General features: G+C 38.1%; 1 protein-coding gene and 1 pseudogene across 1 annotated transcript in view; both read left to right on the top strand.

The window, feature by feature from the left end:
- Window positions 1–381: 381 nt before the first annotated feature.
- WIPI2 (WD repeat domain, phosphoinositide interacting 2) overlaps window positions 382–17,287 on the top strand; it is a 34,240-nt gene continuing 17,334 nt past the window's right edge. The window contains exons 1-5 of the mRNA XM_069084758.1: window positions 382–513; window positions 6,744–6,826; window positions 14,240–14,409; window positions 15,138–15,234; window positions 16,870–16,967. Coding sequence (XP_068940859.1) covers window positions 440–513; window positions 6,744–6,826; window positions 14,240–14,409; window positions 15,138–15,234; window positions 16,870–16,967 — 522 coding nt within the window. The 5' untranslated portion in view covers window positions 382–439. The remainder of the gene's footprint in view (window positions 514–6,743; window positions 6,827–14,239; window positions 14,410–15,137; window positions 15,235–16,869; window positions 16,968–17,287) is intronic.
- Window positions 7,470–11,169, top strand: LOC138158652 (cyclin-G1 pseudogene; annotated as a pseudogene).

The raw sequence follows: 17,287 nt of genomic DNA, 5'->3' as shown, positions 1-17,287 counted from the left end.
ACGCACGCGCAGTTTCCCGAGCTCCGCGGCGTCGGTCCTCGAGATGGGCCTCCATCCCAGGCTTCACGCGTCGCGCGTGCGCACTCATGCGGAACCGGCGTCCTTCGCGGCCACCGTGAGTCCTCGCCACACGCGTGTTGTGGCTATTGCGCCTGTGCGCGACCCCGGTCGTGTGCGGCCGTGGGGGCGGAGCGGCGCAAGCGCCCTGTCAGGTTCAGGACCCGGAGCGTAAACAAGAGACGGGAAGGGATGAGGCGACGGCACAAGTTGGAGCAGCGAGCGGCGGTGGCGGCGACGGCAGCAGTAGGAGCAGCAGCTGGAGGACCCACGACGGAGGAGACGGCGGCGGCGGAGAGCGGGGCCCGGAGCCGACCCTGACTCCCTCGTCTGTCCCGGCCCGGGAGGCAGAGCGCCCGAGCCCAGGCCCCCGCTCTCAGCCATGAACCTGGCCAGTCAGAGCGGGGAGGCCGGCTCCAGCCAGCTGCTCTTCGCCAACTTTAACCAGGACAACACGTAAGGACGGACCCCCGAGGGGCGGGGCGGGCCGGGGCGGGGCAGAGGCCCCGGGGGGGGGGGGGGGCTCCCTCAGCACTCCGGCCCCCGAGGGCGCAGGGCTTTTCTCCTCACGCGTTCGCAGTGACCCTCCCCCCGCCCCCACCCATCCCCCCACCCCGCAGCCTCCCTGCAAGGATCGGGGTGAAGGCCGGGAGAGAGGTGGGGTGCGTCCGGGCCAATCACGGGAGCTGCCGGGACAGTGCTTCCTGGTGGTGGGAATCCGACTGGAGGCTTCCTTTTTTCTAGTGATTTCTTGGCCTTTTCCGGGTCAGGGATCAGGGGAAAGGGCGGGGGAAGTTCATGTCCCGTGTTTTAAAGTTCTTTTTTTTGTAATCAAGGGCGGAGGGGAAGATGCTTTTCTTTCAGCCTCGCTTTGAACCAGAAGTCGCACTGAAAAAGTTTCTCCCGGGGGTTGCCATCCTGGGAGCAGTCTCAGAGTTTGGGCTGGAAAGGACCTTGGAGAACACGAATCCCGAGTCAGAGAACCCTCTGGGCTGCCCAGAGTCAAATACCGCGTGTGTCTGAGCTGGGTTTTGAACCCAAGTCTTTCCGATTAAAAGTCAAGAGGCTTGGGATTCTTGACCCCTTTTTCTACTTCAGGTTGCCCTCATTTCGTAGAAGTCAGTAGTGAATGATTCTTTCTTAGTGTTCTTGCAGTGTGCATCACTGAAATCCACAGATATGTCGGAAGGAAATTAATAATAGCCTTGGTATATTAAGTATTGGACTGGGAGAAAAACTGTAAGTGTATAATAAAGTAAGTGGGGCTGTAATTTTGGGATCCAGCGAGAATCTTGAGGGTTTTTGTCTAGAGAAGATATCATAGGGATCGATGCAACACAAGCCCTTAGAGTTGAAAAAAAGGACATGTGTTACTAAATTCTTTAGGTTATGTGCTGACAAGATAGTTAAGAGATGAGGTTGCTGAAGAAAGGAGGATGACTTATGGGACTAGGAGGGAGGAGGGCCATCTTGAGAAGTGAGTAAGAGGAAATGATGTAAGGGTGGTGGTAGTGGAGGAGTATGTCATTTGGTTCTGTCCAGAGCGATTGTTGGTCCTTGGATTGAGTTTGTTTTACTGAATGTCTTCAGTATAGTAGCAAACTAGAAATTGAATGGTCATTTCAATTAATTGGGACCAGAAGGAGGACTCTGCACTGAATAGGAGAAAAAGAGCTAAGAATCTGGGCTAAGGTCTTTGGAGATCACTTAATCCAAACCTCATTTAAAAAATGAGGGAACTGAGGCTCAGGAACATAAAATATTTGGCCCAGGTTATTCCACAAAATCAAAACTATGAGTTAATCAACAAACATTTAAGTACCTACCTACACTGTGCTAAAACCAAGCTCCCCTGATTTATAATGCCATGTTCTTACTATCAATACTATGATATTTCAACTGTATTGAATAGTCTAAGAAGAGTGGATTTATAGACTAACCTTTGAAAAGGATATCACTATAGGTCAGGACTTGTTGCAACAAAAAAAAATTCTTTTAAGGAAAGAATTTTGAGACCTTTTCATGACCCAGAATTTTCAGCCAGTATTCTGTATAACAAATTTTCAGCACAACAAAAAGTATTTGGGCAGAGTTTGTTAGTTTGTTACCTATTTGTTACTTCTGTTTTACAAAACAATGGCAAATTGTAATTTTCAGACCTAGTAAAATTAACATTTGAACTCAATATTTTGAGTGAGATGAGAAACAATGTTACATTTACAAATCTTAGGCAACTTAAAGAATTTTCAAAATTTTTATAAGTACTTAATTTTGACTATCTACCTTATGTTGGGACTCAGTAATTGCAAAGCATTTTGTTGCTTTTGGACTGCCAAATTCTCATCTGCAAAATGGAAATAATTCATGCAATACCTATCTCACAGGGCCATTTTGAAAATAAAAAGGGAAAATGTCTTTGCAAGAGAAATCCTCTCCTATTGACCTGGTCCTGTACCCTTTTCAGTCATAGGCTATTTTTCTTAATAGGATAGTCCTCTAAACTGTATAGAAAAAGTTAAGCCTGGGGTTCATGTAAAGTCCAGATGTATGAATATGGGTGGGGGGAAAATTACATCTATATTTTCACAGACTTCTAACTGAAATTTATCATTCAGCATCTCATTGATTTAAAAACATTCTGAGAAGGCTTCACTAACCTGCCAAAGGGTGACACGAAAAAAGCTTAAGAACCCCTGCTCCTTCCAAGGGACCTTTAAAAAGTTATTATAGAGAAGTATTCTATGGCTCTTTTGTACTTTTTTTACTCTTATCAGGATAATCCCAAATATTTAAATATAGAAAGATCTTTCCAAGTTTTTTAAATTAATTTTTATTAAAGAAGCAAATCTTTCAGAAAAAGAGCACTTTTAGAAAGAGGAATGTTAGTCTGTTCTAGAGGCCATTGCAACCCACCACATTCACTAATTTTTTTTTTTCATTTAAGAAAATGAAGTCATTATGTTTTACTTTTTTCACTTGTTCTAGGTTTGCTAGAATTTTTGATAATTAACCTTGTCTTGCTCTTTTCATCATTGTTATTTTCAGTCATCTGAATGGAAAAGCATTTATTAAGAGCCAGGCAATCCCTATTTTCAAAGGACTCACTTTCTAATTGGGAGTGGGACTACCACAAAGAGATTATAGTTTTGGGACTGTGGGTAGGTTAGACCTGGGTGCAGGTGGTTTAGGGATTAAGGTGGGGTGGAGTTGGAGAGTGTTGTTGAGAGGCTGATAAGACCCGGTGGTCCTCCAGTTTACTGTTGGTAACACCCTTTTTATCAAAGTGCTTTAAGTAGCTGTGTCTACTCCTAAGGAGTTTACATTCTAATGGGTGAAGACAAGAACTTCCATCAGCATATGCAGATGAAGATATATGCATATATACAGCTTATACTTAAGAAGATAAGTATAAATAAATGCAAAGTCAGTTTGGAAAGTGTGGCCAATTGGGATGAGAAAATACTTCATGTACTTCCTTCTTAGAAGAAGGAGATTCTGTAATGCATAGGTGAAAAGGGAATGCATTCAAAGCACAGATCTAGTGAGGAATAGATAATTTTGGTTGGATCAAAGTGCTGGCTGGGGAGTAATTGTATAGGGAGACTGAAAAGATAGATTGGGGGCCGGGTTTGAGAAGGTCTTTAAAGGCTTAAATAGCCACTGAAGAGTATGGGACAGATCAATTAGGCTGTTGGCAATAATATAGAGGTGATGAGGACATGAGTATAAGGCTCTATAGATCGAGATTTTGGTAACTGATTAGATTAAATATGGGGTGACTTTGACAGAAAAAAGAAAAAGTTTAGAGCAAGGATAGGTTTGGGATGAAAGATAATAAATTCCATTTTGGCCATATTGAGTTTTTGGTGCCTGTGGGATTTTTTCCCCCTCATTTGCAATCAGTTTTTATTTTATTTTAACTTTTTTGTTCTGAATTTTTAAAAGCCACCAATAAGTATTTACATGTACATGTAAAACAGAAAGGATTGCACTTGAAACTTCAAATCTATATCACATAATTTTGGTTTTGTTTTAATTATGTAATAAATTTATCATGTTTTTCAAAACAGTCCTGCTTGTCTGCAGTTCCTACTGACCTCCCTTCTATTCTGCTCAGTGATCCTCTTGTTTCATTTTTTTCAACCCTGTCAATAGTCTTCTTCATCCCCACCCTCCCACCCCATTGAAAGAAAGGAAAACAAAACTCCTGTATGAAATATAAATTTGGCCATGTCTGAAAATGTATGTCTCATTCTGCACCTGAGTTCATCACCTCTGTCTCAAGGAGGTGGGTGGCATATTTCATCACTGGCCCTCTGAAATCCTTGTTGATCCATTGCATTGATCAGAGTGTATAAGTCTTCCAAAGTTTTTTTTATGATGTTGTATAGATTGTATTTTGTTCCCTTCACTCTATATCAGTTCCTAGAAGTCTTTTAGGGTGTAGATATTCTATCTATTCCCCACTTGCTAGATACTCCTTTAGTTTCTACTTTTTTACAAGTACAAAAAAAGAGCTGCTATAAATATTTTTGTTTTCTTTCTTTGATCTCTTTGGAGTAGAAGCCCAACAGCAGTATCACTGGGTCAAAAGGCATTTACTGTTTAGTAACTTTCTGGGTATAGTTCCAAATTGCTCTCAGCTCCAGGTGTATTCTTCTGCTTATTTTTCTTCAGCTCTTCTGACGTTGTTTCCCTCTCCCCCCTACCTTTTTTTTTTTTTGCCCACTGTGACAATCTGATGTGAAGTAGAACTCTATAGTTGGCTTAATCTGCATTTTCTAATAAACTTGTAAGAAAAATTTCTGCTGGTGCATATATCTTTGAGAACTACCTGTTTATATCCTTTGATCATTATTGATTGGGGAGTGACTTCTGTTCTTATTTGAATAATTTCCTAAAGTATCAGAAATATCAGGCATTTATCAGAGACTTTCTGCAGAAATCTTTCCAGTTTAAATGTTTTCTAATTTTCATTGCATCAGTTTTGTATGTGCAAAAACTTCAATTTTGCATAATCAAAATTGTCCATTTTGTCGTCTTAATTGGTCATGACCTCATCCCCACCCTTAGCTGAAATAGGTATTTCCTTCTTAATTCTTTTTGTTTATGATATGATATGACTTAAGTCAAGTATCTGTTTGGAACTTAACCTTGGTATACACTTGGTGAGAAACCTAATAAGCAAGCTTGCTTTCCAGTTTCCTACCAGGGTTTTGTGGGTGTTTTTTTTGGGGGGGGGGGGCGTTTTGCATATTAAGACCTGCCCAGTAATTGATCTTTGTATTTATCAAGCAGTATGTTTCTATGTTTATTTCCATATGTTGGGTGTCTGACCCGTTCTACTTTTCAAGATTTTAGCCAGTATCAAATAGACTATATTATTGCTTTGTAGTATGATATTTTTAGTTGCAACTTTTTATTTCATTGATATGTAAATATAAATAGTATGCTAAAATGTGTTCTTTGTACTAGATTATAGTCTCATAATTCACATTTATATAACATTTTGCAGTCACAAAATGCTTTAGCATGTAATCTTTCTTGATACTTTTAGCAACTTTGTAAAATGAGGAAACTGATGGCTAGGTACTGAACTTTAATCTGGCTTTTTCATTCCTGGTCCTTTGCTTCATCTTCTATCTCTGTTTATATGTCTTAAGCGATGTTAAAAATGACTTATAATAACTGATTCTTATCCCATCTATTGCTGCTTTATCCTATTTTCATTTGTCATATACCTTCTTGGTCTTCATTTTCTTTGGTTTAGTAATGTTTTGGAGTACAATAGGCATCTAATCGGCAGGTAATCATTTAGGTTTCACGGATACTTCTCTATGTAATTTCCTTAGGTCTGTGTAGGTACTTCTAATCTTGGCAGAAACTGTTTTGTTGGGTGATGATGTGCTGTGCTGTGCTTAACTCCAAAGCTGCCACATTGGTCCTTGGCTTTACTTATTTCAAGCCAACTTTCTGACACTCAGTTCAGCATTCTGACACTTTTGTATAACAGTTTACCAGTTTGCAATGTCTTGTTGAACTATAGTTACAGCTATAAATCTTCCACTGACCATAATACAATCATAATTAAAGCATTTTTAGCCTACACAAATTTTCTTAAATTTTCCATTTTGTTAACTGCAATTCTTTAACAAATGAGGTCAGGCATATCTTAATCATTTTTATGAATATCTACAGTTGCCTGACTGTAAGAGTATGTCACATCTTTTCATGGACATTTTATTCTTTATCAAAGTTTTTTGTTATTTTGCATGTTATCTCTGTAAGAACCATATGATATAGTGAATAGAGCACTGGCAGTCATATTCCACTTCTGACCCTTGACCCTGGGAATATCACCTAACCTCTCAGGGCCCACACAGTTCTTTTAAGATAATAAGGTATAGGGGCAGCTAGGTGGCCCAGTGAATAGAGCACTGCCCCTGGAGTCAGGAGGACCTAAGTTCAAATCTGGCCTCAGACAGTTGACACGTCCTAGCTGTGTGACCTTGGGCAAGTCACTTAACCCCAATTGCCTTGACTTGCCTTTCCCCCTTCTCACCCCCCCCCAAAAAAAAAGATAACAAGGTATAGAAGAGTTTCTTACTTTACTAAAAAACCAAAACACTATGTGGAATTAGTTCATATCATGGTTTACCTTTCTTAATAATTTAATTCTTTTTCAGGTCCTTAGCTGTTGGTAGTAAATCTGGTTACAAATTCTTCTCCCTTTCCTCTGTGGATAAGCTGGAACAGATTTATGAATGTAGTAAGTATTGTGTTAATTATTTTCCCTCTTTTTGAATTTCATGTCAGCTCGTTTATTTTGTTTTAAAGGCTCCTAGGAGCTCCTAGTGAGTATAGACTGTCTGCTAAAATGTTACTGTGAATCACTAGTTTTCTTGTGTCATGGCTTGCTATTTTGGTGTCAGTCTATTTTGTGCAGTTAGGTAGTATCTTAGAAATGACACCTTTAATGATAAACTTAAGTTACAAGTTTCATAATAAATGGAAATATGAACAGAAGGTATTTTTTGAGTCCATATTCTCAGCTCACAGTGTGAGCTTGGAGAAATTGAAGATTTTTCTCTCCCTGTTGATAATTCCTATTTCTTCCTAGCTATTAACCAGTACTATCCTCCCCCCCCCCCAAAAAAAAAAAAATAAGATTATGTTTCTCTTAAGAATTCTGTTTTTTACCTTAGCACTCTGTGGCCTGGGACTGGCATCATTCTTAGCTCACTGGAGCAGATGCCTCAGAAACCTCTGTCATCGCACCCTGGGCCCCTTTCTTCTCTCCCATATGGGAAGTTTGGACTAATTTTTTAAGATTAGGAGAGGACAGGCCCTGGGGAGTGGAGGGGGGGAAGGGTTGCTACCAAGGAAGCAGCCCCTGCCACAAGGAACTCAAGATGATAGAGGCACTGGTAACAACTGAAGCCTAGAAACTGCTGCCCCAGCTGAATGTTCTTTTGGAACAGAAGCCCAGATGTCAGCCAAAGGTCTGTGGCTTGAGACTAATTGAATATGTTCATGATAATGGCCTTCGAATGATTGCAAGACTGAGGGACTTTGAAGTGAAAGACCTTCTTAACCTAACTCAGTTCTTTAGTTTTGATGCCGAGACTTTTTCTCTAGCTGTGAATTTCCTGGACAGATTTCTATCCAAAATGAAGGTTCAGCCCAAAGATCTTGGATGTGTGGGATTAAGTTGCTTTTATTTGCCTGTAAAATCAGCACAAGAAGAGAGAAATATTCCATTAGCTACTGATTTGATCTGAATAAGTACAGATTTGCAGTTTCTGACATGATAGAATGGAAAAGATTGTATTAGAGCAGGTGTGTTGGAAAGTCAAATCTACTACTGCCTTTCGTTTTCTACAGTTTGGTTATTCACTCATTTGTGAAAACTTAACCATTTGAAAGGAGAAAGAGCCTGAGTTTTGGAAGACTGGAAACTCAGCTTAAGGCATGCCATTATAAGATGACATTTTCTAAAGCAAAGCCTTCTTTTATTGGCATTGTCTCTAATTGCACTGAAGATTCAAGCACAGAAATTTATAGAATTGATAGGAGTAGAATGTCTTCAGAAACATTCCGAGATAAATTGCAGAGATCTGACCTTCTGGCAGGAACTTGTACAAAGTGCCTAACTGAATACTCATCAAACAAGTGTTCTAACCAAATGTTCAGAACTTGAAGTGGATTGTGTCTGGGCATACTACAGTCAGTTGAAGCATAGTTATTACAGAATTGCTTCTCTTCCACAATCCCTGGAACTGGGTCTTAATAGGATTCTTATGGTGAAGACATTCAACTATTTTGAAGACTTATTTCACATCAAAACTGTGGGCTCCAGTGATAGAATGGATTTAAGTTGTGAAGCCTGAAACACAGCAACTAGGTTAGCATTGATGTTTTCAGACTTGAGGGGAGGGGAAAACAAGCTGTAGTTGGAAATTGGTTATGTGTGCTGCCGTTAGCTGGAAATGTGTTCAGGACTGAATTATTATCCTTTTGAAGCACGTTTGTAAAAACTGAAACCCTAATGTAGAATAAGGATGGGAGACCATACTGTGAATTGCAGTTAGTATTATTGACCCAGTCTAGTAGTATCTAGATTGGTATACTGATTGTATACTTGATGGCAAGATGTGATTGACTTATGCAAGTTCATGTCAAAACAGAACAACTTCAGAAAAATGGTATGATGCACTTTAGTATATCAGGGTTACTGGTCTTTCAGGCAACCTAAACAACCTTGTCAAAGCCTTAAACAACTAGATAATCCAATACTTCTAAAATTTTATTTTTGTTTGGCATATTTTTCATTTAAATTTGATTATAAAATTTTATTAACATTGTAGACCAACATGTTAAATTCAAGTAATCTTCAGTATTATCCTAGGAAACAAGTTAGTATGGTATATACAAAGTTTTATACAAAATGATTTTTATCTCAATATCTAGTACTTTAGGGAAAAAATTAATTTCTATTGTACAGGCAGTTTTGATTGTCTGCCAAACTGAAACCTCAGCTGTGCCCTTCTAAAGTAATATATTCTAATGCTAACATTCTAGAGCTTTTAAATAAGGATCACTATTGGTAGGAAACTGCACCCTTAGTATAGAGCTTTGTATTTAAAAGCAATGCATATAGGATATGCTGTTGTCATAATGCTCCTGTTACAGTTCAGCTTAGACTAAAGTGAGTTGCCTATCCAGATTCAAGTAAACAGCAATTTGATTGACTAATTATGTAGTAGTTGGAGCATTTAACTTAATTTCCACAATAGCTATAACTAGTTCAAATTTCACTTTGACATCATGTTGTGTGTGTGTGTGGGGGGGGGGGATTCTCTTTAAAGATAAACCAGAGAATCACAGTATGTCTCATATGTCTTAGGCTTCATTGTGTAAAAAGTATGTCATGCAGATGCACTTATCAGTTCTAAACACCTGATTGATCGAAAAATTTCCTTTCTAATTCATCAGTGCAAAACTTAAGTTGTCTGAAATAACCTAACAAAATACCTTTATATTCTGGTACTAAGAAAGTGACCTTTCAATAAAACTATTGAAATAGGGGGGAAAAAGAATTCTGTTTTGTGTGCTAGAATGAATGGGAGATTTCAGGAGCTCATTACATATGATAGATTTACTTTTTAAATTATGCACAGTAATTTTCCTGGTGGATAAAAAAGGTGAAATGCAGATTTAGATAGATGTGTCTGAACCATGGTGTTGCATTGCTAAAAGTGAAACTTCTCAGAGAAATCTGAGAAACCTCAGCTTTATTTCTTAAAACACTGGATTAGCAAATGGGTAATTTTGTTCTTCATTGTCCCTCATATTGACCAGTTTAATGACTTAGTTCTCTTGAATTACATTGTTGCCACTGGGGCACTTCTCTCTTGTACATACACTCAGATTTTTCTGATAAACCTGAAATTTAACTGGTAACTTGACACCATGTTAAGCCAAAGAATAGATTTCATGTTTTACAGATTGACCTGGTGAGGTTGGGCTAAAGATTTAGTTCCAAAGGAAAAATTATCAAAGAACAACTGTTCTATAACTTTACTTGTTGAATGTTTTGCTTTTATTTTATTTGTAGGTATTAAATCCTTTTTTATTTAGAACACTATCCTTTTTTTCCTGTCCTTTGGAAGATAATTAGCTTCTGGAAATGATTTCATTATTGCTTCTCAGCCTCTTTTCTTTAAAGAAGCCAAGAACAAAGCTTTTCTTTTTTTCTGTCTTAGGAATTAGTTCAGATTCAGAAAAATCACATCTCCCATCACTTATCATTGACATGTAGAGAAAATGAGTTGAAACCCCTCTTTGGAAAAACAACAGATTCTTTTCCTTTATGTCTCTTGAACTAGCAGGAATTGAAAATTTTTCTTTGCATTTTTTTAAATGAGCAGTACCTGGGCTTTGTCTTTCCTTCAACTGTTGCAAGGATATATCTGAGAATAAATACTATTAAAAAAATACAGGTAAATGTACAAAGTTAATTTAAAAGCTAGATTTGTTGCTGTTTTCTTTTAATTCACTTAAACATTGTTTTCTTTGTAGAAATTAAGTTGGTTGAACCTTATTTTAAATGTATATATAGGGATATTGTGAATTAGTTACTAAGGCAAATAGTGTTGTATTTAAAGTAACTTTCACTCAATAGCAGAGTAAAAAATCAGAATCCATCCTAGGTAGTCTAGAAGATGCCCTTTTAAACATATAGATAAGTTGGATGTCAAAATGAGGGTGTTCCTTGCATATGTTTTACTTTGAGTTCTTAATTGTTTATGATCTAAGAAAATATTACCTGTGTAAATCATCCACATCTGAAACCAAATGTTTATAACCTGTTTCTTTGCTTAAGAAGTATAAGGTATTAAAGATTGCTTTGATTCTGGAGATGCGTTACAGTTAAGAATGGAACTCTCTCCTTCAGTTTCTTACTCGGCTAATAAACATTCTTAGACTGACGGATGCATCCAAAGCCTTGAGGAAAAAAAAAATGTTTTTGAGGGTGTCCTTCCTGTCTGACAAGCTTTGCATCACACTGAAAACAGATTTAATATGTAATAATGGATTCTATGTAGAAAACTCAAGTAACTTGACTGTTTCCTAAGTCTTTTACAGTGTAATAAGAGATACAGTCCAAAAATTGGCTCAAGGCATCTGATAGATGTGAATCATTATATGATGTTCTTTCTCTTTCCTTGCTTCTTCAGTGTGGGAGATAATGCTTTCAGCTGTAAACAGTATCATACAAGGGACCGGCCAGAGTAGGGAAACATTGTTATACCTAAAATGAGCTAGGGCCCAACTTTTTAGACAAGGAAAGTCTTTCTTCTCTGGCAGATATAACCCAGCTGAACTGTAAAAGAAAGACTTCATATGCTTTGTTCATATTTGAACCTCTGTGTGAATAGCAAGAGGAGTTATTGACCCTGGTATTTTGGTAATGGGCCATTTGGGGTTAATCACTTTATGATTCTCTTTCTTTTGCCTTCAATCTCACTCTCTAGAATTCGGATAGTGTTTAGTTCAGTTCAGATTTTGTTCAGACATAGGGCATTTTAGGCACCCTGGCTTGTTTGTTTTCAGAATTAGGAAGTGATCGCTACAGCTGTATAATTGGTGTGTGTGCTATTACAGCACAGTGACAGTGAAGTGAAATGTTAAACGAGCTCATTGAACAGATGCAACAGAATTACCAACAAATCTAACACGTGGGTGTACCTTCTAAAATAGATGCCTTCCTGAAAATTTCTTGGTAGATAACTGTAAATTGGTTCAATTATATTCTAAGTACATCTGTAGGAAGATTGAGATTTGAAGAACCTGTAAGTTTCATGTATAGACTCATATTTGGTTGCCTTTTTTTTTTTAGGGCAATTGGGGTTAAATGACTTGACCAAGGTCACACAGCTAGTACATGTTAAGTGTCTGAGGCCGGAACTGGACTCAGGTCCTCCCGACTTCAGGGCCAGTGCTCTGTTCACTGCGCTACCTAGCCATCCCCAATAGACTCATATTTGAAATAATCACTTATGGCAGAGTGAAAATTAAGAGTCTATCCTAATTGGCCTTGAATATCCTTGTAAGCATCAGAGATGCTGATCATCCACAAGTTACACAGCTTGAGTTGGTGATTTTGCTGTCATTCACATTGATCACCCTGTGTGTGTGTGGTCTGCACCACACACTTTACCATATTAATCATGTACTATGTTACAACACTACTTCTTAATGTATAGAGTCATGTCAGAGCAGAGACTTGGGCTTATATGCTTCCCATAGCTTGTTATTGAATATGTAGTAGATACCCAGTTACCTGAGTACGTGTTGTTCATTTGTTCAGTAATGTTCATTACCCTGTGTGGTGTTTTTTTTGGCAATGATACCGGAGTGCTTTGCCATTTCCTTCTCCTGTGGAATAAGGCAAACAGATTAAGTGACTTACCCAGGGTCACACAACTAGTGAGTCAGTGCATAGTACTTACTTAATATTTAATTATAGAATCATGGGACATCATTGGCCGTTCTTGCTGTTTTATCCTTCTACTTTGTAGTTTAAGTCCAAGTTATTTCCTCTGAGTTGTTGAGGTCAAAACTATTCTTGGCTTCTTCTGTCCACAAAAAAATGTTTAAGTTTTTCTTATTTTCTGGGTATGTGATATCTTGCTCAGGTCTATGAGCTGAGTCTCGTAGTCTCTAAGTACATCCTTGGTTTTTGCTTTTCTATCAGAATGAATTTCCTAGGCTTCAAATCTACATCACCTTATCCTTGGCTTTCTTCTTGACCTAACTTGACCTAACTTGGTCACAAATTTCCAGGTTCATTCTCTGTTCCATATACCACTCTCCTGGCTCTTCTCCTCCTTCCCCACATAATCTATGAACCAACATAGGCAATTCGCTTGCCTGGCACATGAGTATATTCACACCTACATTCAGTTCATATATCTCTTGTTCTGTGCTGTCCTGGCACTGCTTTTTTCTCTTAAGACTCAAATTTTTACATACTGAAATCTGACTGTTTTCTTACGCCTACCATTCCTCCCTCATCCAGTCTGAAGTTCATAACAGCCCAGGGTGACTTTGACTTTGAGGTGATGGCTTTTGCCATACTGCTCACTGTCTTAAACTTCTAGACTAGAACTATGATAGCTTTGCCATTTTGCTTGCTCAATTACATTTTTGTTTCAAACAGGACCTATATTACTACTTCTTTCTAAATTGTGAAGTTATATCAAATAAGAATTTTATAGAAAAAAAAATTGGCTAAATGTCACCTGACTTGTAGATTTAAATTTTCCTGCTCCCATAGGACATAACAAGCATGCCCACATACACATGCCACTTATAATTAGGGGCACATTCAGAGTAATAGAATTTTAACACTAGAAGGGAGCTTGGAAGTCATGCAGCTTCAAAAATTCAGGGCTAGGAGTGACTGGTGCTGGGGATGTTAACTTGGGGTCTGTGGATTTTAAAAGGTTTATTCTGAGATGGAAAGGTCCTTAGGATTGATCAGACTGCTAGAAGGATCTGACTCAAACCCTTAGTTTTACAGTGTCCAAATTTACTGATTGAGATTGAGATCTAGAAAGATTTGATCGAGGCCATACAGCTACTTAGTAGAGCCAGAACCCAGTCTTAATCTCCCTACTTTCAGTGTAGTGCCCTTTCCTATCATGCCCATCTGCTTGATTCAATTTACACTCTGTAAATGTATTTTTGTTAGTTTTTTCAGGACAAATTATCTTTCTACAGGCCAGGGCACACTGGATGTCAAAATTTAGGAAAATATACGATAAAGGACTTTTCTTTTAGTTTTGCCTGTTGACTGTGAAAGTTTTGATCAGAGGTTAATCTTATCTACTTTGTGCATCTGGGTTTGTATAAACATCCTCATTCGGAACAAACTCATTCTTGAGCCCCAAAATGAACAAGGTAGAAAAGCTTATTGCAGTAGGGACTCTATCTCCTCTCTCCCTTCTCTCTCTAGGACTCTTTCTGTCCCAGGTGGAATGTTTGATTAGAAAGGGAGTTATATCTGAATAACATTGTCTTACTTGAGGATTGAGTTATCTTTTTCAGTTGACATGTCACAGTGTACACTAATATGAATTCTTCCCACTTTTTCCCTTTTGTGCTTATATTTCAGCTGATACCGAAGATGTATGTATTGTGGAAAGATTATTTTCAAGTAGCCTGGTGGCTATTGTTAGCCTCAAAGCTCCACGAAAGCTAAAAGTCTGCCACTTTAAGAAGGGGACTGAAATATGCAATTATAGCTATTCCAATACCATATTGGCAGTCAAATTGAATAGGCAGGTAAGTTAACCGCCTTTGAAAAATAAGAGTTAAATAGATGTATCCAAGTCTTTTGTTTATGTACATCTTTCAATGGTTTCCTATTTCCTATAGAATGTAGTTCAAACTCCTTTATTCTAGGGCCTTCACAGTTGCCTTCATGAGTCCTCTACTTCAACAAAACCAATTTATTCACTGTCTTCTAAACATACCTTGCAGTTCTCCAACTTCCTGTTGTCTCTCAGCTCATCCCACAATTGCATATCCTTGTGACATCTATTCCACCCTTTTTTTTGAGCCATTATTTAGTTGGTTAGCATTTTATATACTTAAGTCTTATCTCCCCAGTCAGTTCCTATGTTTCTAGAGAGCTGGAACTTTAGCTCAACCTTGTTTATATCCCTTAATGTCTTCTGTACATAGGAGAACCTTAATCCTTTTTGATGTGGTTTTGAGACTTCCCTACACAGCTCCTATTTGCTTTGTGAATAAGTGCATTGTAAGGGAAAGGACTATCCCTAAGGATCCCTAAAAGCTTTCTGTTCATGGAATGGGATTGAGTGTAGGGGAAGGTTAATTGCACAGCTGACTGCAGGATAAATACTTTTGTTACAAGAGGAACCACTGTGAGATACAGATAAAGTAATTATTATATAATACTTCCAATAAAAATGCATATTTAAATGATCCTAACATTTCAGGATAGAGTCAAATGGTAATCTTGTTTCTTTTTTTATTTCATTCTTTAGAGGTTGATAGTATGCCTAGAAGAATGTCTATACATACACAATATTCGAGATATGAAGGTACTGCATACAATCAGGGAAACTCCACCTAACCCTGCAGGTAAATTCACTGGTAAAAAGAAAACTAATACTTGTGTATTGGTCTTTTTATTGGAAATTCAAAACACTTTAAAATAATTTAGTTTCCATTTTGTGCCTTTGTAGTTGCTTTTCAATAATTTTAGGTAACTGCAGGTGGGAGATTTTCTGACTACCCTGGATTTCTTCAGTAATTTTAAGAGGCATAATGGTTTAGTGAATATAGAACAGACATGAAATCGGGAAGATCTGACTACAGATACCACCTCTCTCAGGCTCAGTTTCCTCATGCGGAAAATGCTGATGGCCATGTCTATTGTACCTTCCCCACAGGGCTGTTCTGAGGAAACCCAAGTATTTTGTAAACTGGAAAGCAGTATATAAATGTTTTATTGTTATCTCCTTGAATGATGTGTGTAGAAATGAGGCATAGATAGTTGTCCTTTTGGTGGACTAAAAGATTGACCTGAAAGCATTTTACTCTCTCAGCACATCCTTTCTAAAACAGCCTATCAAACTGAATTCTGGGCAGGAAAGCCAATTAAAAGTCTACAGTGTGGGGTGGTGCAGTGAATAGAGCACCTGCCCTGGAGTCAGGAGGACCTGAGTTCAAATCCAGCCTCAGATACTTGACACACTTACTAGCCTGTGACTTTGGGCAAGTCACAATTGCCCTTCAAAAAAAAAGTCTACAGTGAGTGATTTTTCCCAACTTAAGGTAGCTTAAGAAGACAGAAAAAGAGGTCTGCAGACAATGGGATAGGAACTGGGCCAAAGCAGGCAGCACCAGTAGTGGTAGTATCACCAGGCTAAGGCTGTAGCCCGCAGCATGCAGGAGCACTCAAAGAATGGTAAAGCGATTGAACACCTGGACAGAGATTGTAGGAGGCTGCTGTGCTTTAGCACTGGGAGCAGGAAGAGGCACCATCTGAATCTCTGTTACCCAATAACCAGTTCTGGCTCCCTGTTCCAGGGCAGAGAGAGGTCATGAGGGAGCAGGGAGCCCTACCCTACCTGAATAAACCAGGAGGGCAGTGAGACTTTTTACTGGATCGCACCATCTTGAAAGCACTGAAAACTTAGTGAGCAGTGAAAGCAGCAAAAGGTCATAAGTGACAGAAGCTCAGGCTTCCATTCCCCTACCCTTGTCCCATCTCCAGAACCCAACTCTTATAAGTACATGGTCTAAAAAATAGACTGGAAAATGAGCAAACAACAAAAACAAATTGACCATAAAAAATTTCTCTAGTGACAGGAAAACTTGAGACAAACTCAGAGGACAATGACTTGAAAACATTTACAAGGAAAGCATCAAAATGCAGATTGGATACAAATTCAACAAGAAGTTCTAGGAGAGTTAGATTTTTTTTTTAAGCAAAAATTGATTTTTTTTTTTTAAATCAAATAAGAATAGTAATGGGAAAATTGGAAAGAAGAGCAATGCAAGAACATTGTGAAAATAGAATTAGCAGCTTGGTAAAAAAGGCACAAAAGTACTGAAGAAAATAACTTCTTAAAAATCAGAATTGACTAAACGGTAAAAAGAAGTTTTTAAATACTATGTCGAATGTATTTTAGGTTTGTCTTTTAAATGAAAGAGAAAAAAATTCTTAAGCCTTTTTTCTTCCCTAACCACTGGTCCTCTGTATTTTCACAGGTTTGTGTGCACTGTCAATAAACAATGATAATTGTTATCTGGCTTATCCTGGGAGTGCAACTATTGGGGAAGTACAAGTCTTTGACACCATTAATTTGGTGAGGATCCCTTTTTCAAAATAAAATTGATTTTGGAAATCTAAATTTTCTAGAATTGTTGTAGTATAGGCTTTTTTTGCTGTTAATGTGATCTCAGATCTGAGGCAACTTTTTATCTTCTCCTTTTTCATATTTCATTGCTATATTGTTTATTTGATTCATAGGAATCTATTACCATTGCTTTAACATTGTAGAAATCTAAAGTAAAGCACTTTTGTCCTTTAAGATGAAATTGATGTAATGTTTTCATTAACTTTATTAGAATTTAGCAGCAATTAATCTGTATTTCTAGCATATAACTGATGAATTATAATTTCTTG

The sequence above is a fragment of the Petaurus breviceps genome, unplaced genomic scaffold (genome assembly GCF_028583685.1).
Source record: "Petaurus breviceps papuanus isolate PSGF00001 unplaced genomic scaffold, PetGlider_PUasm1.0 175, whole genome shotgun sequence".
Classification (NCBI taxonomy): Eukaryota; Metazoa; Chordata; class Mammalia; order Diprotodontia; family Petauridae; genus Petaurus; species Petaurus breviceps.
Note: the sequence above shows the minus strand (reverse complement) of the source record. Positions and strands in the feature narration are given on the sequence as shown.